Genomic DNA, 27,463 nt, shown 5'->3' on the forward strand with positions numbered 1-27,463 from the left:
TGCCCTTCAGATGTTCTCTTTCTGTCTCTGTTCATATCTCTTGGTAACAAAGTTCTTTGTCTGCTGGAATGACTCTCTTTAGTCTTCTACTGATGTTGTCTGCGTCCTGCTTGTCACCTTTTTCCATTCGTCTTTTGTTAATGATCTTTAGGGTCTCTTCTGTTAACCATTGCTGCGGGGGTCTCTTCGGCCTCTTTTTTATTGTCTTTCTGGCTTCTTCATTAATGATAGTATTTATATGAGTCCATAATTCCTCAGACTTTCTTTCATCCGTGTCCAGTGATATAAATCTGTTGTGCAGACTGTTCCAAAAAACTTCAGGCATGTTGGTAAAATCGGGGTTGGAAATGACCTGTTGTCTCGTCTGTTTGCCCAGCTTGACTCTCATCGTTGCCGTTACAAGTTCATGATCAGTTCCACAGTCGGCTCCTGGCCTTGTTTTTACGGTAATGATGGACGACCTCCATCTTTGGTGAACACATACAGTGAAGGAAATAATTATTTGATGCCTTGCTGTTTTTGTAAGTTTGCCCACTGACAAAGACATGAACAGTGCATAATTTTAAGGGTAGGTTAATTTTAACATTGAGAGATAGAATATCCCCCAAAAAATTGAAGAAAATCACATTGTATAAATTAGATAAATGTTATGATCTGCAACAAGTACTAAGGAAAGAAAGGGGAAAGCTGTCCCTACAGTAAGACTAAGCTGAATCCCTACGATGTAACGGGCTGCCTGTTCCTTGTGAACAGACCCGCCTTAGTCCTCGGCTAGTCTGAACGAAGACCTATAGAATTAAGGGAGGGGTCCCTAAAAGAACTAAGGACTGGGACAAAAATGGGACACCTCCTAACAGAAGTTGTTGCAGAACACAAAAAGACAAACTGACAAAAATGTACAAAAGGTCCCAGAGGACCAAGCGAACTTGACAGAGAAAGGCACCGAAGCACCAGGCTAGAGAAACAGTCAAACACTGAAGTCCAGCACAGCCAGAAGGGCGGAGCTGGAATATAAAGGCAGATGGTCACGTGACCGCAAAACACAAGATAGAAAAAACAAACAGGAGGGTTCTAACAATAAATTTATTTGCATTTTGCAGTGAGAAATAAGTATTTGATCCCCTACAAACCACTACAGATCAGTTAGATGCTCATAATCCACTCGTTACCTGCATTAAAGACAGCTTTCTTACATAGTCACCTGTATAAAAGACTCCTGTCCACAGACACAATTAATCAGTCAGACTCTAACCTCTACAACATGGGCAAGACCAAAGAGCTTTCTAAGGATGTCAGGGACAAGATCATAGACCTGCACAAAGCTGGAATGGGGTACAAAACCATAAGTAAGACGCTGAGTGAAAAGGAGACAACTGTTGGTGCAATAGTAAGAAAATGGAAGAAATACAAAATAACTGTCAATCAACATCGATCTGGGGCACCATACAAAATCGCACCTCGTGGGGTATCCTTGATCACGAGGAAGGTGAGAGATCAGCCATAAACTACACGGGGGGAATTTGTTAATGATCTACAGGCAGCTGGGACCACAGTCACCAAGAAAACCATTGGTAACACATTACACCTTAAAGGTTTAACATCCTGCAGTGCCCGCAAGGTCCCCCTGCTCAAGAAGGCACATGTGCAGGTCCCTCTGAAGTGTGCCAATGAACACCTGGATGATTCTGTGAGTTATTAGGAGAAGGTGCTGTGGTCAGATGAGACTAAAATTTAGCTCTTTGGCATTAACTCAACTCGCCGTGTTTGGAGGAAGAGGAATGCTGCCTATAACCAAAAGAACACCATCCCCACTGTCAAGCATGGAGGTGGAAACATTATGTTTTGGGGGTGTTTCTCTGCTATGGGTACAGGACTACTTCACCGCATCAATGGGAGAATGGATGGAGCCATGTACCTTAAAATCCTGAGTGACAACCTCCTTCCCTCTTCCAGGACATTAAAAATGGTGGCTGGATCTTCCAGCAAGACAATGACCCAAAACATACAGCCAAGGCAACAAAGGAGTGTCTCAAAAAGAAGCACAGTAAGGTCATGAAGTGGCCTAGACAGTCTCCAGACCTTAATCCCATAGAAAACTTATGGAGGGAGTTGAAGCTCCGAGTGGCCAAGCGACAGCCTCAAAATCTGAATGATTTAGAGATGAGTGGACCAAAACTCCTCCTGACATGTGCGCAACCCTCATCATCAACTACAAACAACGTCTGACTGCTGTGCTTGCCAACAAGGGTTTTACCACCAAGTATTAAGTGTTGTTTGCCAGAAGAATCAAATACTTATTTCTCACTGCAAAATGCAAAAAAATGTACACAATGTGATTTTCTTGTTTCTTTTTGGATATTCCATCTCTCAATGTTAAAGTTAACCTAACCTTAAAGTTATAGACTGTTCATGTCTTTGTCATTGGGCAAACTTACAAAAACCGCAAGGGATCAAATAATTATTTCCTTCACTGTAATGTAGTCAACCTGATTTTTATATGCGGTGATGTCCATGTGTAGAGTCTTCGTTTGTGATTTTGGAAGAAGGTGTTCATGATGGACGGTCGATTTGTTGTACAAAAGTCAATGAATCTTCCTCCAGCCTCGTTTCGTTCACCAAGTGCAAAGTTTCCAATAACGGCTCCATGTTTGCTGTAGCCCACTCTAGCATTCAAGTCCCCCATGATAATGAGAACCTATCACATCAAACATCTCTGAAAAGTTATCTTAATCTTTAAAGATTATCAGCTTGAATACCCCTTTAATTCAGGTCTGTTTGACATACAGAGGCAGTCTACCGTACGACAGCTGGTGGCCACGGGAAGGTCTGTGCACCTCAGGGTGGTCACCGGTTAGGACAAGTGATTGCAAAGCAGCTAATAAATCTGCACAATATACAAGGAGCAGAAAACCCCAAACTGCGCCTGGTCTGTGACCCCCTGATGGGACCGAGCTGGTTCAGGTTAACGAGCTTCTTATTCACATTCATCACAAATTATCAGAGTTAAATAAACTTATCTGAACCTGCTGATAATAATGATACAATATAAATCCCCCCCCCCCCCGCGACCGACCCGGCTCTATTATTAAATGGCTTCTCTCGTTTACTGGGAAACATTGTATCTGATGCTTCTCCTCAGGGAACCTACAAGAATCCTAATTATCCGCCTCTTCCCTCCCCACAGTCACGATACAAATCAGATCTAAACTTCCTAAGAGGTGTGGGATGGGCGACGGCAGGATCTCCACATATACAAAGTGTGAAGAAAGCCGGAGAGCTGATCAGTGAGGTAAGAGATCCAAAGACGGTTTTATCCTGAGCTCAGTGTCGCCCCCTATGAGGATATGTATGAGAACTGCCAAGAGAATGGGGAGAAGGAGATTTACCATTCTAGCGAGAACAAAGGTGGCTCATATATATACACTATATACTATAATACTGCCCCTATGTTCAAGAATATAACTACTATAATACTGCCCCCTATGTACAAGAATATAACTACTATAATACTGCCCCTATGTACAAGAATATAACTACTATAATACTGCTCCCTATGTACAAGAATATAACCACTATAATACTGCTCCTATGTTCAAGAATATAACTACTATAATACTGCCCCCTATGTACAAGAATATAACTACTATAATACTGCTCCTATGTACAAGAATATAACCACTATAATACTGCCCCTATGTACAAGAATATAACTACTATAATACTGCCCCCTATATACAAAAATATAACTACTATAATACTGCTCCTATGTTCAAGAATATAACTACTATAATACTGCTCCTATGTACAAGAATATAACCACTATAATACTGCCCCTATGTACAAGAATATAACTACTATAATACTGCCCCCTATGTACAAAAATATAACTACTATAATACTGCTCCTATGTTCAAGAATATAACTACTATAATACTGCTCCTATGTACAAGAATATAACCACTATAATACTGCTCCTATGTTCAAGAATATAACTACTATAATACTGCCCCCTATGTACAAGAATATAACTACTATAATACTGCTCCTATGTACAAGAATATAACCACTATAATACTGCCCCTATGTACAAGAATATAACTACTATAATACTGCTCCTATGTACAAAAATATAACTACTATAATACTGCTCCTATGTACAAGAATATAACCACTATAATACTGCTCCTATGTTCAAGAATATAACTACTATAATACTGCCCCCTATGTACAAGAATATAACTACTATAATACTGCCCCCTATGTACAAGAATATAACTACTATAATACTGCTCCCTATGTACAAAAATATAACTACTATAATACTGCCCCTATTTACAAGAATATAACCACTATAATACTGCTCCTATGTACAAGAATATAACTACTATAAGACTGCCCCCTATGTACAAGAATATAACTACTATAATACTGCTCCTATGTACAAGAATATAACTACTATAATACTGCCCCCTATTTACAAGAATATAACTACTATAATACTGCCCCTATGTACAAGAATATAACTACTATAATACTGCCCCCTATGTACAAGAATATAACTACTATAATACTGCCCCTATGTACAAGAATATAACTACTATAATACTGCTCCTATGTACAAGAATATAACTACTATAATACTGCTCCTATGTACAAGAATATAACTACTATAATACTGCCCCTATGTACAAGAATATAACTACTATAATATTGCCCCCTATGTACAAGAATATAACTACTATAATACTGCCCCTATGTACAAGAATATAACTGCTATAATACTGCTCCTATGTACAAGAATATAACTACTATAATACTGCCCCCTATGTACAAGAATATAACTACTATAATACTGTTCCTATGTACAAGAATATAACTACTATAATACTGCCCCCTATGTACAAGAATATAACTACTATAATACTGTTCCTATGTACAAGAATATAACTAAACCTACAAAAGACAAAAATATATCTCATACCCTACCATCATTATATATAAATGTAAAGCAAAGTTGCATAATAAATATAGGGTACTTAGTGAACTATTTTTGATCAAAAAAAGTATACAAGCCGTCCCACCAGCGGCAAGGTGACCCTAAATTGGGACGGTACCTATACTGCCTATATTAAAAACCTTACTGTATATCAAAGTTGAAGTAATGCATATAAAAGGGTAGACAAATAGGACCGGGTTCCAACTCCAGACCACCCAGGCCCGTGGTAAGCTACATATATACCAGTCAGCTCAACAAAGGGGATGCCACACCCTTAAATTGCACAGAATGCAAACAAGACAAAAAAACAGGCAATGTGAACTGAGGTCTAAGATGGTAGACATGCAAGAAATAGGAGCATGTTCACACTAGCAAAAAAGAAACAAAACCTACAAAAGACAAAAATATATCTCATACCCTACCATCATTATATATAAATGTAAAGCAAAGTTGCATAATAAATATAGGGTACTTAGTGAACTATTTTTGATCAAAAAAAGTATACAAGCCGTCCCACCAGCGGCAAGGTGACCCTAAATTGGGACGGTACCTATACTGCCTATATTAAAAACCTTACTGTATATCAAAGTTGAAGTAATGCATATAAAAGGGTAGACAAATAGGACCGGGTCCCAACTCCAGACCACCCAGGCCCGTGGTAAGCTACATATATACCAGTCAGCTCAACAAAGGGGATGCCACACCCTTAAATTGCACAGAATGCAAACAAGACAAAAAACCAGGCAATGTGAACTGAGGTCTAAGATGGTAGACATGCAAGAAATAGGAGCATGTTCACACTAGCAAAAAAGAAACAAAACCTACAAAAGACAAAAATATATCTCATACCCTACCATCATTATATATAAATGTAAAGCAAAGTTGCATAATAAATATAGGGTACTTAGTGAACTATTTTTGATCAAAAAAAGTATACAAGCCATCCCACCAGCGGCAAAGAATATAACTACTATAATACTGCCCCTATGTACAAGAATATAACTACTATAATACTGCCCCTATGTACAAGAATATAACTGCTATAATACTGCTCCTATGTACAAGAATATAACTACTATAATACTGCCCCCTATGTACAAGAATATAACTACTATAATACTGCTCCTATCTACCAGAATATAACTACTATAATACTGCCCCCTATGTACAAGAATATAACTACTATAATACTGCCCCCTATGTACAAGAATATAACTACTATAATACTGCTCCTATATACAAGAATATAACTACTATAATACTGCTCCTATGTACAAGAATATAACTACTATAATACTGCCCCCTATGTACAAGATTATAACTACTATAATACTGCACCCTATGTACAAGAATATAACTACTATAATGCTGCACCCTATGTACAAGAATATAACTACTATAATACTGCTCCTATCTACTAGAATATAACTACTATTATACTGCTCCTATGTACAAGAATATAACTACTATAATATTGCACCCTATGTACAAGAATATAACTACTATAATACTGCCGCCTATGTACAAGAATATAACTACTATAATACTGCTCCTATGTACAAGAATATAACTACTATAATACTGCTCCTATCTACCAGAATATAACTACTATAATACTGCTCCTATGTACAAGAATATAACTACTATAATACTGCACCCTATGTACAAGAATATAACTACTATAATACTGCTCCTATCTACCAGAATATAACTACTATAATACTGCTCCTATGTACAAGAGTATAACTACTATAATACTGCTCCTATATACGAGAATATAACTACTATAATACTGCTCCTATCTACCAGAATATAACTACTATAATACTGCTCCTATATACGAGAATATAACTACTATAATACTGCTCCTATATACGAGAATATAACTACTATAATACTGCCCCCTATGTACAAGAATATAACTACTATAATACTGTCCCCTATGCACAAGAATATAACTACTATAATACTGCCCCTATGTACAAGAATATAACTACTATAATACTGCCCCTATGTACAAGAATATACAGTGCCTACAAGTAGTATTCAACCCCCTGCAGATTTAGCTGGTTGACACATGCGGAATTAACTTGGCATTGTGACATTTGTACTGTAGATCAGCCTGGAAGTGGGAAATGCACTGCAGCAAATTTTTTTTATTTTTTATTTAAAACGTTAAAAGTTAATTCAGAGTGTCATTTATTATTCAACCCCTCAAACCACAAGAATTCTGTTTGGTCCCCCTAAAGTATTAAGAAGTAGTTCAGGCACCAAGAATAATGAGCTTCACATGTGTGGATTAAAGATCTCTTTTGCCAGCCTTTTCTGACTATTTAAGACCCTCCCCAAACTTGTGAACAGCACTCAGACATGGTCAACATGGGAAAGACAAAGGAGCATTCCAAGGCCATCAGAGACAAGATCGTGGAGGGTCACAAGGCTGGCAAGGGGTACAAAACCCTTTCCAAGGAGTTGGGCCTACCTGTCTCCACTGTTGGGAGCATCATCCGTAAGTGGAAGGCTTATGGAACTACTGTTAGCCTTCCACGGCCAGGACAGCCTTTGAAAGTGTCCTCCCGTGCCGAAGCCAGGCTTGTCCGAAGAGTCAAGGCTAACCCAAGGACAACAAGGAAGGAGCTCCGGGAAGATCTCATGGCAGTGGGGACATTGGTTTCAGTCAATACCATAAGTAACGTACTCCACCGCAATGGTCTCCGTTCCAGACGAGCCCGTAAGGTACCTTTACTTTCAAAGCGTCATGTCAAGGCTCGTCTACAGTTTGCTCATGATCACTTGGAGGACTCTGAGACAGACTGGTTCAAGGTTCTATGGTCTGATGAGACCAAGATCGAGATCTTTGGTGCCAACCACACACGTGACGTTTGGAGACTGGATGGCACTGCATACGACCCCAAGAATACCATCCCTACAGTCAAGCATGGTGGTGGCAGCATCATGCTGTGGGGCTGTTTCTCAGCCAAGGGGCCTGGCCATCTGGTCCGCATCCATGGGAAGATGGATAGCACGGCCTACCTGGAGATTTTGGCCAAGAACCTCCGCTCCTCCATCAAGGATCTTAAGATGGGTCGTAATTTCATCTTCCAACAAGACAACGACCCAAAGCACACAGCCAAGAAAACCAAGGCCTGGTTCAAGAGGGAAAAAGTCAAGGTGTTGGAGTGGCCTAGTCAGTCTCCTGACCTTAACCCAATTGAAAACTTGTGGAAGGAGCTCAAGAATAAAGTCCACATGAGACACCCAAAGAACCTAGATAACTTGGAGAAGATCTGCATGGAGGAGTGGGCCACGATAACTCCACAGACCTGTGCCGGCCTGATCAGGTCTTATAAAAGACGATTATTAGCTGTAATTGCAAACAAGGGTTATTCCACAAAATATTAAACATAGGGGTTGTATAATAATTGACCCACACTTTTATGTTTAAAATTTAATAAAATTCAACTGAGCAACATAACTTTTTGGTTTGTAAGATTTATGCTTCTGTTCATAAAACCTACTCTCGTTTGCAGTTTGAAGGCTCTAACTTATTTGCATCTTATCAAACCAGCTAAATCTGCAGGGGGTTGAATACTACTTGTAGGCACTGTAACTACTATAATACTGCCCCCTATATACAAGAATATAACTACTATAATACTGCTCCTATGTACAAGAATATAACTATTATAATACTGCTCCTATGTACAAGAATATAACTACTATAATACTGCCCCCTATGTACAAGAATATAATTACTATAATACTGCTCCTATGTACAAGAATATAACTACTATAATACTGCCCCTATGTACAAGAATATAACTACTATAATACTGCCCCTATGTACAAGAATATAACTACTATAATACTGCCTCTATGTACAAGAATATAACTACTATAATACTGCCCCCTATGTACAAGAATATAACTACTATAATACTGCCCCTATGTACAAGAATATAACTACTATAATACTGCTCCTATGTACAGGAATATAACTACTATAATACTGCCCCTATGTACAAGAATATAACTACTATAATACTGCCCCTATGTACAAGAATATAACTACTATAATACTGCCTCTATGTACAAGAATATAACTACTATAATACTGCCCCCTATGTACAAGAATATAACTACTATAATACTGCCCCCTATGTACAAGAATATAACTGCTATAATACTGCCTCTATGTACAAGAAAATAACTACTATAATACTGCTCCTATGTACGAGAATATAACTACTATAATACTGCTCCTATGTACAAGAATATAACTACTATAATACTGCTCCTAAGTACAAGAATATAACTACTATAATACTGCTCCTATATACAAGAATATAACTACTATAATACTACTCCTATGTACAAGAATATAACTACTATAATACTGCTCCTATGTACAAGAATATAACTACTATAATACTGCCTCTATGTACAAGAATATAACTACTATAATACTGCTCCTATGTACAAGAATATAACTACTATAATACTGCCCCTATGTACAAGAATATAGCTACTATAATACTGCTCCTATGTACAAGAATATAACTACTATAATACTGCCCCTATGTACAGGAATATAACTACTATAATACTGCTCCTATCTACCAGAATATAACTACTATAATACTGCTCCTATGTACAGGAATATAACTACTATAATACTGCCCCTATGTACAAGAATATAACTACTATAATACTGCTCCTATGTACAAGAATATAACTACTATAATACTGCTCCTATGTACAAGAATATAACTACTATAATACTGCTCCTATGTACAAGAATATAATTAATATAATACTGCTCCTATGCACAAGAATATAACTACTGTAATATTGCCCCCTGTGTACAGGAATATAACTACTATAATACTGCTCCTATGTACAAGAATATAACTACTATAATACTGTCCCTATGTACAAGAATATAACTACTATAATACTGCTCCTATGCACAAGAATATAACTACTATAATACTGCCCCTATATACAAGAATATAACTACTATAATACTGCTCCTATGTACAAGAATATAACTACTATAATACTGCTCCTATCTACCAGAATATAACTACTATAATACTGCTCCTATATACAAGAATATAACTACTATAATACTGCTCCTATGTACAAGAATATAACTACTATAATACTGCACCCTATGTACAAGAATATAACTACTATAATACTGCACCCTATGTACAAGAAAATAACTACTATAATACTGCTCCTATCTACCAGAATATAACTACTATAATACTGCTCCTATGTACAAGAATATAACTACTATAATACTGCACCCTATGTTCAAGAATATAACTACTATAATACTGCTCCTATCTACCAGAATATAACTACTATAATACTGCTCCTATATACGAGAATATAACTACTATAATACTGCTCCTATATACGAGAATATAACTACTATAATACTGCTCCTATGTACAAGAATATAACTACTATAATACTGTCCCCTATGTACAAGAATATAACTACTATAATACTGCCCCTATGTACAAGAATATAACTACTATAATACTGCCCCTATGTACAAGAATATACAGTGCCTACAAGTAGTATTCAACCCCCTGCAGATTTAGCTGGTTGACACATGCGGAATTAACTTGGCATTGTGACATTTGTACTGTAGATCAGCCTGGAAGTGGGAAATGCACTGCAGCAAATTTTTTTTTTTTTTTATTTAAAACGTTAAAAGTTAATTCAGAGTGTCATTTATTATTCAACCCCTCAAACCACAAGAATTCTGTTTGGTCCCCCTAAAGTATTAAGAAGTAGTTCAGGCACCAAGAATAATGAGCTTCACATGTGTGGATTAAAGATCTCTTTTGCCAGCCTTTTCTGACTATTTAAGACCCTCCCCAAACTTGTGAGCAGCACTCAGACATGGTCAACATGGGAAAGACAAAGGAGCATTCCAAGGCCATCAGAGACAAGATCGTGGAGGGTCACAAGGCTGGCAAGGGGTACAAAACCCTTTCCAAGGAGTTGGGCCTACCTGTCTCCACTGTTGGGAGCATCATCCGTAAGTGGAAGGCTTATGGAACTACTGTTAGCCTTCCACGGCCAGGACAGCCTTTGAAAGTGTCCTCCCGTGCCGAGGCCAGGCTTGTCCGAAGAGTCAAGGCTAACCCAAGGACAACAAGGAAGGAGCTCCGGGAAGATCTCATGGCAGTGGGGACATTGGTTTCAGTCAATACCATAAGTAACGTACTCCACCGCAATGGTCTCCGTTCCAGACGAGCCTGTAAGGTACCTTTACTTTCAAAGCGTCATGTCAAGGCTCGTCTACAGTTTGCTCATGATCACTTGGAGGACTCTGAGACAGACTGGTTCAAGGTTCTATGGTCTGATGAGACCAAGATCGAGATCTTTGGTGCCAACCACACACGTGACGTTTGGAGACTGGATGGCACTGCATACGACCCCAAGAATACCATCCCTACAGTCAAGCATGGTGGTGGCAGCATCATGCTGTGGGGCTGTTTCTCAGCCAAGGGGCCTGGCCATCTGGTCTTCATCCATGGGAAGATGGATAGCACGGCCTACCTGGAGATTTTGGCCAAGAACCTCCGCTCCTCCATCAAGGATCTTAAGATGGGTCGTAATTTCATCTTCCAACAAGACAACGACCCAAAGCACACAGCCAAGAAAACCAAGGCCTGGTTCAAGAGGGAAAAAGTCAAGGCGTTGGAGTGGCCTAGTCAGTCTCCTGACCTTAACCCAATTGAAAACTTGTGGAAGGAGCTCAAGAATAAAGTCCACATGAGACACCCAAAGAACCTAGATAACTTGGAGAAGATCTGCATGGAGGAGTGGGCCAAGATAACTCCACAGACCTGTGCCGTCCTGATCAGGTCTTATAAAAGACGATTATTAGCTGTAATTGCAAACAAGGGTTATTCCACAAAATATTAAACATAGGGGTTGTATAATAATTGACCCACACTTTTATGTTTAAAATTTAATAAAATTCAACTGAGCAACATAACTTTTTGGTTTGTAAGATTTATGCTTCTGTTCATAAAACCTACTCTCGTTTGCAGTTTGAAGGCTCTAACTTATTTGCATCTTATCAAACCAGCTAAATCTGCAGGGGGTTGAATACTACTTGTAGGCACTGTAACTACTATAATACTGCCCCCTATATACAAGAATATAACTACTATAATACTGCTCCTATGTACAAGAATATAACTATTATAATACTGCTCCTATGTACAAGAATATAACTACTATAATACTGCCCCCTATGTACAAGAATATAATTACTATAATACTGCTCCTATGTACAAGAATATAACTACTATAATACTGCCTCTATGTACAAGAATATAACTACTATAATACTGCTCCTATGTACAAGAATATAACTACTATAATACTGCTCCTATGTACAAGAATATAACTACTATAATACTGCCCCCTATGTACAATGATATAACTACTATAATACTGCTCCTATGTACAAGAATATAACTACTATAATACTGCTCCTATGTACAAGAATATAACTACTATAATACTGCCCCCTATGTACAATAATATAACTACTATAATACTGCTCCTATGTACAAGAATATAACTACTATAATACTGCCTCTATGTACAAGAATATAACTACTATAATACTGCTCCTATGTACAAGAATATAACTACTATAATACTGCTCCTATGTACAAGAATATAACTACTATAATACTGCCCCCTATGTACAATGATATAACTACTATAATACTGCTCCTATGTACAAGAATATAACTACTATAATACTGCTCCTATGTACAAGAATATAACTACTATAATACTGCCCCCTATGTACAATAATATAACTACTATAATACTGCTCCTATGTACAAGAATATAACTACTATAATACTGCTCCTATGTACAAGAATATAACTACTATAATACTGCCCCCTATGTACAAGAATATAACTACTATAATACTGCTCCTATGTACAAGAATATAACTACTATAATACTGCTCCTATGTACAAGAATATAACTACTATAATACTGCTCCTATGTACAGGAATATAACTACTATAATACTGCCCCTATGTACAAGAATATAACTACTATAATACTGCCCCTATGTACAAGAATATAACTACTATAATACTGCCTCTATGTACAAGAATATAACTACTATAATACTGCCCCCTATGTACAAGAATATAACTACTATAATACTGCCCCCTATGTACAAGAATATAACTGCTATAATACTGCCTCTATGTACAAGAAAATAACTACTATAATACTGCTCCTATGTACAAGAATATAACTACTATAATACTGCCCCTAAGTACAAGAATATAACTACTATAATACTGCTCCTATATACAAGAATATAACTACTATAATACTACTCCTATGTACAAGAATATAACTACTATAATACTGCTCCTATGTACAAGAATATAACTACTATAATACTGCCTCTATGTACAAGAATATAACTACTATAATACTGCCCCCTATGTACAAGAATATAACTACTATAATACTGCTCCTATGTACAAGAATATAACTACTATAATACTGCCCCTATGTACAAGAATATAACTACTATAATACTGCTCCTATGTACAAGAATATAACTACTATAATACTGCCCCTATGTACAGGAATATAACTACTATAATACTGCTCCTATCTACCAGAATATAACTACTATAATACTGCTCCTATGTACAGGAATATAACTACTATAATACTGCCCCTATGTACAAGAATATAACTACTATAATACTGCTCCTATGTACAAGAATATAACTACTATAATACTGCTCCTATGTACAAGAATATAACTACTATAATACTGCTCCTATGTACAAGAATATAATTAGTATAATACTGCTCCTATGCACAAGAATATAACTACTGTAATATTGCCCCCTATGTACAGGAATATAACTACTATAATACTGCTCCTATGTACAAGAATATAACTACTATAATACTGTCCCTATGTACAAGAATGTAACTACTATAATACTGCTCCTATGCACAAGAATATAACTACTATAATACTGCTCCTATATACAAGAATATAACTACTATAATACTGCTCCTATATACAAGAATATAACTACTATAATACTGCTCCTATGTACAAGAATATAACTACTATAATACTGCCCCCTATGTACAAGAATATAACTACTATAATACTGCTCCTATCTACCAGAATATAACTACTATAATACTGCTCCTATATACAAGAATATAACTACTATAATACTGCTCCTATGTACAAGAATATAACTACTATAATACTGCCCCCTATGTACAAGATTATAACTACTATAATACTGCACCCTATGTACAAGAATATAACTACTATAATACTGCACCCTATGTACAAGAATATAACTACTATAATACTGCTCCTATCTACTAGAATATAACTACTATTATACTGCTCCTATGTACAAGAATATAACTACTAAAATACTGGACCCTATGTACAAGAATATAACTACTATAATACTGCCCCCTATGTACAAGAATATAACTACTATAATACTGCACCCTATGTACAAGAATATAACTACTATAATACTGCTCCTATGTACAAGAATATAACTACTATAATACTGCTCCTATCTACCAGAATATAACTACTATAATACTGCTCCTATGTACAAGAATATAACTACTATAATACTGCACCCTATGTACAAGAATATAACTACTATAATACTGCTCCTATCTACCAGAATATAACTACTATAATACGGCTCCTATATACGAGAATATAACTACTATAATACTGCTCCTATATACAAGAATATAACTACTATAATACTGCTCCTATGTACAGGAATATAACTACTATAATACTGCTCCTATGTACAAGAATATAACCACTATAATACTGCTCCTATGTACAGGAATATATCTACTATAATACTGCTCCTATGTACAGGAATATAACTACTATAATACTGCTCCTATATACAAGAATATAACTACTATAATACTGCACCCTATGTACAAGAATATAACTACTATAATACTGCACCCTATGTACAAGAATATAACTACTATAATATTGCCCCCTATGTACAAGATTATAACTACTATAATACTGCACCCTATGTACAAGAATATAACTACTATAATACTGCCCCCTATGTACAAGAATATAACTACTATAATATTGCCACCTATGTACAAGATTATAACTACTATAATACTGCACCCTATGTACAAGATTATAACTACTATAATACTGCACCCTATGTACAAGAATATAACTACTATAATACTGCACCCTATGTACAAGAATATAACTACTATAATACTGCTCCTATCTACTAGAATATAACTACTATTATACTGCTCCTATGTACAAGAATATAACTACTAAAATACTGGACCCTATGTACAAGAATATAACTACTATAATACTGCCCCCTATGTACAAGAATATAACTACTATAATACTGCACCCTATGTATAAGAATATAACTACTATAATACTGCTCCTATGTACAAGAATATAACTACTATAATACTGCTCCTATCTACCAGAATATAACTACTATAATACTGCTCCTATGTACAAGAATATAACTACTATAATACTGCACCCTATGTACAAGAATATAACTACTATAATACTGCTCCTATCTACCAGAATATAACTACTATAATACTGCTCCTATATACGAGAATATAACTACTATAATACTGCTCCTATATACAAGAATATAACTACTATAATACTGCCCCTATGTACAGGAATATAACTACTATAATACTGCTCCTATGTACAAGAATATAACCACTATAATACTGATCCTATGTACAGGAATATAACTACTATAATACTGCTCCTATGTACAGGAATATAACTACTATAATACTGCCCCTATGTACAGGAATATAACTACTATAACACTGCTCCTATATACAAGAATATAACTACTATAATACTACTATAATACTGTCCCTATATACGAGAATATAACTACTATAACACTGCTCCTATATACAAGAATATAACTACTATAACACTGCTCCTATATACAAGAATATAACTACTATAATACTGTCCCTATGTACAAGAATATAACTACTATAATACTGCTCCTATGCACAAGAATATAACTACTATAATACTGCTCCTATATACAAGAATATAACTACTATAATACTGCTCCTATATACAACTACTATAATACTGCACCCTATGTACAAGAATATAACTACTATAATACTGCTCCTATGTACAAGAATATAACTACTATAATACTGCTCCTATCTACCAGAATATAACTACTATAATACTGCTCCTATGTACAAGAATATAACTACTATAATACTGCACCCTATGTACAAGAATATAACTACTATAATACTGCTCCTATCTACCAGAATATAACTACTATAATACTGCTCCTATATACGAGAATATAACTACTATAATACTGCCCCCTATGTACAAGAATATAATTACTATAATACTGCTCCTATGTACAATAATATAACTACTATAATACTGCCCCTATGTACAAGAATATAACTACTATAATACTGCCCCTATGTTCAAGAATATAACTACTATAATACTGCTCCTATGTACAAGAATATAACTACTATAATACTGCCCCTATGTACAAGAATATAACTACTATAATACTGCTCCTATGTACAAGAATATATCTACTATAATACTGCTCCTATGTACAAGAATATAACTACTATAATACTGCTCCTATGTACAAGAATATGTCTACTATAATACTGCTCCTATGTACAAGAATATAACTACTATAATACTGCTCCCTATGTACAAGAATATAACTACTATAATACTGCTCCTATCTACCAGAATATAACTACTATAATACTGCTCCTATATACGAGAATATAACTACTATAATACTGCTCCTATATACGAGAATATAACTACTATAATACTGCCCCCTATGTACAAGAATATAACCACTATAATACTGCTCCTATGTACAAGAATATAACTACTATAATACTGCTCCTATGTACAAGAATATAACTACTATAATACTGCCCCCTATGTACAAGAATATAACTACTATAATACTGCTCCTATCTACCAGAATATAACTACTATAATACTGCCCCCTATGTACAAGAATATAACTACTATAATACTGCCCCCCTATGTACAAGAATATAACTACTATAATACTGCTCCTATATACAAGAATATAACTACTATAATACTGCTCCTATGTACAAGAATATAACTACTATAATACTGCCCCCTATGTACAAGATTATAACTACTATAATACTGCACCCTATGTACAAGAATATAACTACTATAATGCTGCACCCTATGTACAAGAATATAACTACTATAATACTGCTCCTATCTACTAGAATATAACTACTATTATACTGCTCCTATGTACAAGAATATAACTACTATAATATTGCACCCTATGTACAAGAATATAACTACTATAATACTGCTCCTATGTACAAGAATATAACTACTATAATACTGCTCCTATCTACCAGAATATAACTACTATAATACTGCTCCTATGTACAAGAATATAACTACTATAATACTGCACCCTATGTACAAGAATATAACTACTATAATACTGCTCCTATGTACAAGAATATGACTACTATAATACTGCTCCCTATGTACAAGAATATAACTACTATAATACTGCTCCTATATACGAGAATATAACTACTATAATACTGCTCCTATATACGAGAATATAACTACTATAATACTGCCCCCTATGTACAAGAATATAACTACTATAATACTGCCCCTATGTACAAGAATATAACTACTATAATACTGCCCCTATGTAGAAGAATATAACTACTATAATACTGCCCCTATGTACAAGAATATACAGTGCCTACAAGTAGTATTCAACCCCCTGCAGATTTAGCTGGTTGACACATGCGGAATTAACTTGGCATTGTGACATTTGTACTGTAGATCAGCCTGGAAGTGGGAAATGCACTGCAGCAAATTTTTTTTTTTTTTTTATTTAAAACGTTAAAAGTTAATTCAGAGTGTCATTTATTATTCAACCCCTCAAACCACAAGAATTCTGTTTGGTCCCCCTAAAGTATTAAGAAGTAGTTCAGGCACCAAGAATAATGAGCTTCACATGTGTGGATTAAAGATCTCTTTTGCCAGCCTTTTCTGACTATTTAAGACCCTCCCCAAACTTGTGAACAGCACTCAGACATGGTCAACATGGGAAAGACAAAGGAGCATTCCAAGGCCATCAGAGACAAGATCGTGGAGGGTCACAAGGCTGGCAAGGGGTACAAAACCCTTTCCAAGGAGTTGGGCCTACCTGTCTCCACTGTTGGGAGCATCATCCGTAAGTGGAAGGCTTATTGGAACTACTGTTAGCCTTCCACGGCCAGGACAGCCTTTGAAAGTGTCCTCCCGTGCCGAGGCCAGGCTTGTCCGAAGAGTCAAGGCTAACCCAAGGACAACAAGGAAGGAGCTCCGGGAAGATCTCATGGCAGTGGGGACATTGGTTTCAGTCAATACCATAAGTAACGTACTCCACCGCATTGGTCTCCGTTCCAGACGAGCCCGTAAGGTACCTTTACTTTCAAAGCGTCATGTCAAGGCTCGTCTACAGTTTGCTCATGATCACTTGGAGGACTCTGAGACAGACTGGTTCAAGGTTCTATGGTCTGATGAGACCAAGATCGAGATCTTTGGTGCCAACCACACACGTGACGTTTGGAGACTGGATGGCACTGCATACGACCCCAAGAATACCATCCCTACAGTCAAGCATGGTGGTGGCAGCATCATGCTGTGGGGCTGTTTCTCAGCCAAGGGGCCTGGCCATCTGGTCCGCATCCATGGGAAGATGGATAGCACGGCCTACCTGGAGATTTTGGCCAAGAACCTCCGCTCCTCCATCAAGGATCTTAAGATGGGTCGTAATTTCATCTTCCAACAAGACAACGACCCAAAGCACACAGCCAAGAAAACCAAGGCCTGGTTCAAGAGGGAAAAAGTCAAGGTGTTGGAGTGGCCTAGTCAGTCTCCTGACCTTAACCCAATTGAAAACTTGTGGAAGGAGCTCAAGAATAAAGTCCACATGAGACACCAAAAGAACCTAGATAACTTGGAGAAGATCTGCATGGAGGAGTGGGCCAAGATAAGTCCACAGACCTGTGCCGGCCTGATCAGGTCTTATAAAAGACGATTATTACCTGTAATTGCAAACAAGGGTTATTCCACAAAATATTAAACATAGGGGTTGTATAATAATTGACCCACACTTTTATGTTTAAAATTTAATAAAATTCAACTGAGCAACATAACTTTTTGGTTTGTAAGATTTATGCTTCTGTTCATAAAACCTACTCTCGTTTGCAGTTTGAAGGCTCTAACTTATTTGCATCTTATCAAACCAGCTAAATCTGCAGGGGGTTGAATACTACTTGTAGGCACTGTAACTACTATAATACTGCTCCTATGTACAAGAATATAATTACTATAATACTGCTCCTATGTACAAGAATATAACTACTATAATACTGCCCCTATGTACAAGAATATAACTACTATAATACTGCCCCTATGTACAAGAATATAACTACTATAATACTGCCTCTATGTACAAGAATATAACTACTATAATACTGCCCCCTATGTACAAGAATATAACTATTATAATACTGCCCCTATGTACAAGAATATAACTACTATAATACTGCCTCTATGTACAAGAATATAACTACTATAATACTGCCCCCTATGTACAAGAATATAACTACTATAATACTGCTCCTATGTACAGGAATATAACTACTATAATACTGCCCCTATGTACAAGAATATAACTACTATAATACTGCCCCTATGTACAAGAATATAACTACTATAATACTGCCTCTATGTACAAGAATATAACTACTATAATACTGCCCCCTATGTACAAGAATATAACTACTATAATACTGCCCCCTATGTACAAGAATATAACTACTAGAATACTGCTCCTATATACAAGAATATAACTACTATAATACTGCTCCTATATACAAGAATATAACTACTATAATACTGCTCCTATGTACAAGAATATAACTACTATAATACTGCCCCCTATGTACAAAAATATAACTACTATAATACTGCTCCTATCTACCAGAATATAACTACTATAATACTGCTCCTATATACAAGAATATAACTACTATAATACTGCTCCTATGTACAAGAATATAACTACTATAATACTGCCCCCTATGTACAAGATTATAACTACTATAATACTGCACCCTATGTACAAGAATATAACTACTATAATACTGCACCCTATGTACAAGAATATAACTACTATAATACTGCTCCTATCTACTAGAATATAACTACTATTATACTGCTCCTATGTACAAGAATATAACTACTATAATACTGCACCCTATGTACAAGAATATAACTACTATAATACTGCCCCCTATGTACAAGAATATAACTACTATAATACTGCACCCTATGTACAAGAATATAACTACTATAATACTGCTCCTATGTACAAGAATATAACTACTATAATACTGCTCCTATCTACCAGAATATAACTACTATAATACTGCTCCTATGTACAAGAATATAACTACTATAATACTGCCCCCTATCTACCAGAATATAACTACTATAATACTGCTCCTATGTACAAGAATATAACTACTATAATACTGCCCCCTATGTACAAGAATATAACTACTATAATACTGCACCCTATGTACAAGAATATAACTACTATAATACTGCTCCTATGTACAAGAATATAACTACTATAATACTGCTCCTATCTACCAGAATATAACTACTATAATACTGCTCCTATGTACAAGAATATAACTACTATAATACTGCCCCCTATGTACAAGAATATAACTACTATAATACTGCCCCTATGTACAAGAATATAACTACTATAATACTGCTCCTATGTGCAAGAATATAACTACTATAATACTGCTCCTATGTACAAGAATATAACTACTATAATACTGCTCCTATGTACAAGAATATAACTACTATAATACTGCCCCTATGTACAAGAATATAACTACTATAATACTGGCCCCTATGTACAAGAATATAACTACTATAATACTGCTCCTATGTACAAGAATATAACTACTATAATACTGCTCCTATGTACAAGAATATAACTACTATAATACTGCTCCTATGTACAAGAATATAACTACTATAATACTGCCCCTATGTACAAGAATATAACTACTATAATACTGCCCCCTATGTACAAGAATATAACTACTATAATACTGCTCTTATCTACCAGAATATAACTACTATAATACTGCTCCTATGTACAAGAATATAACTACTATAATACTGCCCCCTATGTACAAGAATATAACTACTTAAATATTGCACCCTATGTACAAGAATATAACTACTATAATACTGCTCTTATCTACCAGAATATAACTACTATAATACTGCTCCTATGTACAAGAATATAACTACCATAATACTGCCCCCTATGTACAAGAATATGACTACTATAATACTGCCTCCTATGTACAAGAATATAACTACTATAATAGTGCCCCCTATGTACAAGAATATAACTACTATAATAGTGCCCCCTATGTACAAGAATATAACTACTATAATACTGCTCCTATGTTCAAGAATATAACTACTATAATACTGCCCCCTATGTACACGAATATAACTACTATAATACTGCCTCCTATGTACAAGAATATAACTACTATAATACTGCCTCCTATGTACAAGAATATAACTACTATAATACTGCTCCTATGTACAAGAATATAACTACTATAATACTGCTCCCTATGTACAAGAATATAACTACTATAATACTGCCCCTATGTACAAGAATATAACTACTATAATACTGCTCCTATGTACACGAATATAACTACTATAATATCTTATATTGTTTCCTCACAGAGCAAATATCGTCAGAATCCCGGATCGATGTCTTTTACTGTAGTTACGGATTCTCCTAGTCTCCTACACGCCAAGAACAGTTATCAGCAGTGCAGTGAGGTAAGGGTTTCTGTCTTGGGGGCTTCTTCTCATCTGCGTATAAATCGAAGGGGGGCACTCTGATAAAACATCGCATTTCACTCTGACCAATGTTATTCAATGATTCTGTGTTGTTCTGTGAACCTGTATAAGAAAAAAATCTCAGCATGCGGCGAGTGGCCGTGTATATCGGACCCGACTCGCGAATGTAGGTCAATGGGTGCAAGAAAAAAAATCGCACGTCACATGGACCATGCGTATGCCGTCCGATATTAATGCACACGTCTCAAAGGAAACACGAAAGTACAGTAAATTCACAGCTCAAACCGTCAGAATAGAATTGGTAGCATAGATATATAGATAGAAAGAGGTCAGTGAGATATATACTCTGTGCTTTGCTTGTGTAGTTTACTGTACATGTATTTAGCTAGTAAATAAATAAATAAAAAAAATGACGTTGGGTGTCTCTTATTTTTAATAACCAGCAAAGGTAAAGCAAACAGCTGTGAGCTGGTCTTAATAGGCTGGGAAGCTGCCAATAACTATCGAGCTTCCCAGTCTATTAATATCAGCTCACAGCTGTCTGCTTAGCCTTTACTGGTTATTGAAAAGAGAGAACCCTTGACTATGACTATTTTTAATAACCAGCAAAGGCTAAGCAGACAGTTGCAAGCTGATAATAATATGGTGGGAAGGTCCATGGATATTGGTCCCTTCCAAACCTAATAAGACCAGCCATCAGAAGCCCCAGAAATGGCGCATCCATTAGTTGCACCAATTCTGGTGATCCCTTACCCTGGTTTGGTGGCAATCGGGGTAATATTTTTGGGGTTGATGTCAGCTGTGTAATGTCTGTTGACATCAAGCCTAGGGGTTATTAATGGAGAGAAGTCTGTCGGACACCCCCATTACTAACCCCGTAGTCAACAGAATGAAACACACACAGAAAATTCCTTTATTTGCAAAAAGCACTCCCCAACAAATTCCCTCTTTTACCCATTTACTACCCCAAAAAAATAATCCACAGTGGTCCGCTGAAGTCCATATGGAGGTCCCACAACGATCCCCGTCTTCTTCATCCAGTCTATGGAGCCCCGTTCAGAGAACGCTGCTCCATAGACTTGAGCTGCAGCCACTGCCGGGTCTGACGAGCAGTGACGTCGGTAAGGTTACTGCAGTTCACAGCCTCTGAGCAGGTTATGGAGGAGGTTGTTCCAAGATGTTTGGAACAAGCTCCTACCGAGATCTTCCATAACGTGTGTACAAGTGAGAGAAGAAGTGATGGAGGCGACGTGCGGTCACTAGATACTGATGATGGAGGCGACGTGCGGTCACTAGATACTGATGATTGAGGCAACGTGCGGTCACTAGATACTGATGATGGAGGTGACGTGCGGTCACTAGATACTGATGATTGAGGCGACGTGCGGTCACTAGATACTGATGATTGAGGCGACGTGCGGTCACTAGATACTGATGATTGAGGCGACGTGCGGTCACTAGATACTGATGATGGAGGTGGCGTGCGGTCACTAGATACTGATGATGGAGGCGACGTGCGGTCACTAGATACTGATGATTGAGGCGACGTGCGGTCACTAGATACTGATGATGGAGGCGACGTGCGGTCACTAGATACTGATGATTGAGGCGACGTGCGGTCACTAGATACTGATGATGGAGGTGACGTGCGGTCACTAGATACTGATGATTGAGGCGACGTGCGGTCACTAGATACTGATGATTGAGGCGACGTGCGGTCACTAGATACTGATGATGGAGGCGACGTGCGGTCACTAGATACTGATGATTGAGGCGACGTGCGGTCACTAGATACTGATGATGGAGGCGACGTGCGGTCACTAGATACTGATGATTGAGGCGACGTGCGGTCACTAGATACTGATGATGGAGGTGACGTGCGGTCACTAGATACTGATGATTGAGGCGACGTGCGGTCACTAGATACTGATGATTGAGGCGACGTGCGGTCACTAGATACTGATGATGGAGGCGACGTGCGGTCACTAGATACTGATGATGGAGGTGGCGTGCGGTCACTAGATACTGATGATTGAGGCGACGTGCGGTCACTAGATACTGATGATTGAGGCGACGTGCGGTCACCAGATACTGATGATGGAGGTGACTTGCGGTCACTAGATACTGATGATTGAGGCGACGTGCGGTCACTAGATACTGATGATTGAGGCGACGTGCGGTCACTAGATACTGATGATTGAGGCGACGTGCGGTCACTAGATACTGATGATTGAGGCGACGTGCGGTCACTAGATACTGATGATGGAGGCGACGTGCGGTCACTAGATACTGATGATTGAGGCGACGTGCGGTCACTAGATACTGATGATGGAGGTGACGTGCGGTCACTAGATACTGATGATTGAGGCGACGTGCGGTCACTAGATACTGATGATTGAGGCGACGTGCGGTCACTAGATACTGATGATGGAGGCGACGTGCGGTCACTAGATACTGATGATTGAGGCGACGTGCGGTCACTAGATACTGATGATGGAGGCGACGTGCGGTCACTAGATACTGATGATTGAGGCGACGTGCGGTCACTAGATACTGATGATGGAGGTGACGTGCGGTCACTAGATACTGATGATTGAGGCGACGTGCGGTCACTAGATACTGATGATTGAGGCGACGTGCGGTCACTAGATACTGATGATGGAGGCGACGTGCGGTCACTAGATACTGATGATGGAGGTGGCGTGCGGTCACTAGATACTGATGATTGAGGCGACGTGCGGTCACTAGATACTGATGATTGAGGCGACGTGCGGTCACCAGATACTGATGATGGAGGTGACTTGCGGTCACTAGATACTGATGATTGAGGCGACGTGCGGTCACTAGATACTGATGGTTGAGGCGACGTGCGGTCACTAGATACTGATGATTGAGGCGACGTGCGGTCACTAGATACTGATGATGGAGGTGGCGTGCGGTCACTAGATACTGATGATTGAGGCGACGTGCGGTCACTAGATACTGATGATTGAGGCGACGTGCGGTCACTAGATACTGATGATGGAGGCGACGTGCGGTCACTAGATACTGATGATGGAGGTGGCGTGCGGTCACTAGATACTGATGATTGAGGCGACGTGCGGTCACTAGATACTGATGATTGAGGCGACGTGCGGTCACCAGATACTGATGATGGAGGTGACTTGCGGTCACTAGATACTGATGATTGAGGAGACGTGCGGTCACTAGATACTGATGATTGAGGCGACGTGCGGTCACTAGATACTGATGATTGAGGCGACGTGCGGTCACTAGATACTGATGATGGAGGTGGCGTGCGGTCACTAGATACTGATGATTGAGGCGACGTGCGGTCACTAGATACTGATGATTGAGGCGACGTGCGGTCACTAGATACTGATGATGGAGGCGACGTGCGGTCACTAGATACTGATGATGGAGGTGGCGTGCGGTCACTAGATACTGATGATTGAGGCGACGTGCGGTCACCAGATACTGATGATGGAGGTGACTTGCGGTCACTAGATACTGATGATGGAGGCGACGTGCGGTCACTAGATACTGATGATGGAGGCGACGTGCGGTCACTAGATACTGATGATGGAGGTGGCGTGCGGTCACTAGATACTGATGATTGAGGCGACGTGCGGTCACTAGATACTGATGATTGAGGCGACGTGCGGTCACCAGATACTGATGATGGAGGTGACTTGCGGTCACTAGATACTGATGATTGAGGCGACGTGCGGTCACTAGATACTGATGATTGAGGCGACGTGCGGTCACTAGATACTGATGATTGAGGCGACGTGCGGTCACTAGATACTGATGATGGAGGTGACGTGCGGTCACTAGATACTGATGATGGAGGTGACGTGCGGTCACTAGATACTGATGATTGAGGCGACGTGCGGTCACTAGATACTGATGATGGAGGTGGCGTGCGGTCACTAGATACTGATGATGGAGATGACGTGCGGTCACTAGATACTGATGATTGAGGCGACGTGCGGTCACTAGATACTGATGATTGAGGCGACGTGCGGTCACTAGATACTGATGATGGAGGTGATGGGCGGTCACTAGATACTGATGATTGAGGCGACGTGCGGTCACTAGATACTGATGATGGAGGCGACGTGCGGTCACTAGATACTGATGATTGAGGCGACGTGCGGTCACTAGATACTGATGATGGAGGTGACTTGCAGTCACTAGATACTGATGATTGAGGCGACGTGCAGTCACTAGATACTGATGATTGAGGCGACGTGCGGTCACTAGATACTGATGACTGAGGCGACGGGCGGTCACCAGATACTGATGATGGAGGCGACGTGCGGTCACTAGATAATGATGATGGAGGCGACGTGCGGTCACTAGATACTGATGATGGAGGTGGCGTGCGGTCACTAGATACTGATGATTGAGGCGACGTGTGGTCACTAGATACTGATGATGGAGGTGACGTGCGGTCACTAGATACTGATGATGGAGGTGGCGTGCGGTCACTAGATACTGATGATGGAGGCGACGTGCGGTCACTAGATACTGATGATGGAGGTGGCGTGCGGTCACTAGATACTGATGATTGAGGCGACGTGTGGTCACTAGATACTGATGATGGAGGTGACGTGCGGTCACTAGATACTGATGATTTAGGCGACGTGCGGTCACTAGATACTGATGATTGAGGCGACGTGCGGTCACTAGATACTGATGATGGAGGTGACGTGCGGTCACTAGATACTGATGATGGAGGTGGCGTGCGGTCACTAGATACTGATGATGGAGGTGGCATGCGGTCACTAGATACTGATGATGGAGGTGGCGTGCGGTCACTAGATACTGATGATGGAGGCGAGGGGCGGTCACCAGATACTGATGATGGAGGTGACGTGCGGTCACTAGATACTGATGATGGAGGTGGCGTTCGGTCACTAGATACTGATGATGGAGGTGATGGACTGTCACCAGATACAGATGATGGAGGCGATATGCGGTCACCAGATACTGATGATGGAGGCGACGTGCGGTCACTAGATACTGATGATTGAGGCGACGTGCGGTTACCAGATACTGATGATTGAGGCGACGTGCGGTCACTAGATACTGATGATGGAGGTGACGGGCAGTCACTAGATACTGATGATTGAGGCGACGTGCGGTCACTAGATACTGATGATTGAGGCGACGTGCGGTCACTAGATACTGATGATGGAGGTGGCGTGCGGTCACTAGATACTGATGATGGAGGTGACGTGCGGTCACTAGATACTGATGATGGAGGTGATGGACGGTCACCAGATACAGATGATGGAGGCGATATGCGGTCACCAGATACTGACGATGGA

The 27,463-nt window shown here is 38.6% G+C and overlaps 1 protein-coding gene across 2 annotated transcripts in view; it reads left to right on the forward strand.

Moving 5' to 3' along the window:
* NRAP (nebulin related anchoring protein) overlaps positions 1-27,463 on the forward strand; it is a 200,481-nt gene that overhangs the window by 165,819 nt on the left and 7,199 nt on the right. For both annotated transcript variants that reach the window (XM_073684672.1, XM_073684673.1), the window contains 2 exons: positions 3,185-3,289; positions 22,008-22,106. In XM_073684672.1, coding sequence (XP_073540773.1) covers positions 3,185-3,289; positions 22,008-22,106 — 204 coding nt within the window. The remainder of the gene's footprint in view (positions 1-3,184; positions 3,290-22,007; positions 22,107-27,463) is intronic.

Source organism: Phyllobates terribilis, unplaced genomic scaffold (genome assembly GCF_046119375.1).
Source record: "Phyllobates terribilis strain yellow unplaced genomic scaffold, ASM4611937v1 Scaffold_5__5_contigs__length_657084704, whole genome shotgun sequence".
Taxonomy (NCBI): Eukaryota; Metazoa; Chordata; class Amphibia; order Anura; family Dendrobatidae; genus Phyllobates; species Phyllobates terribilis.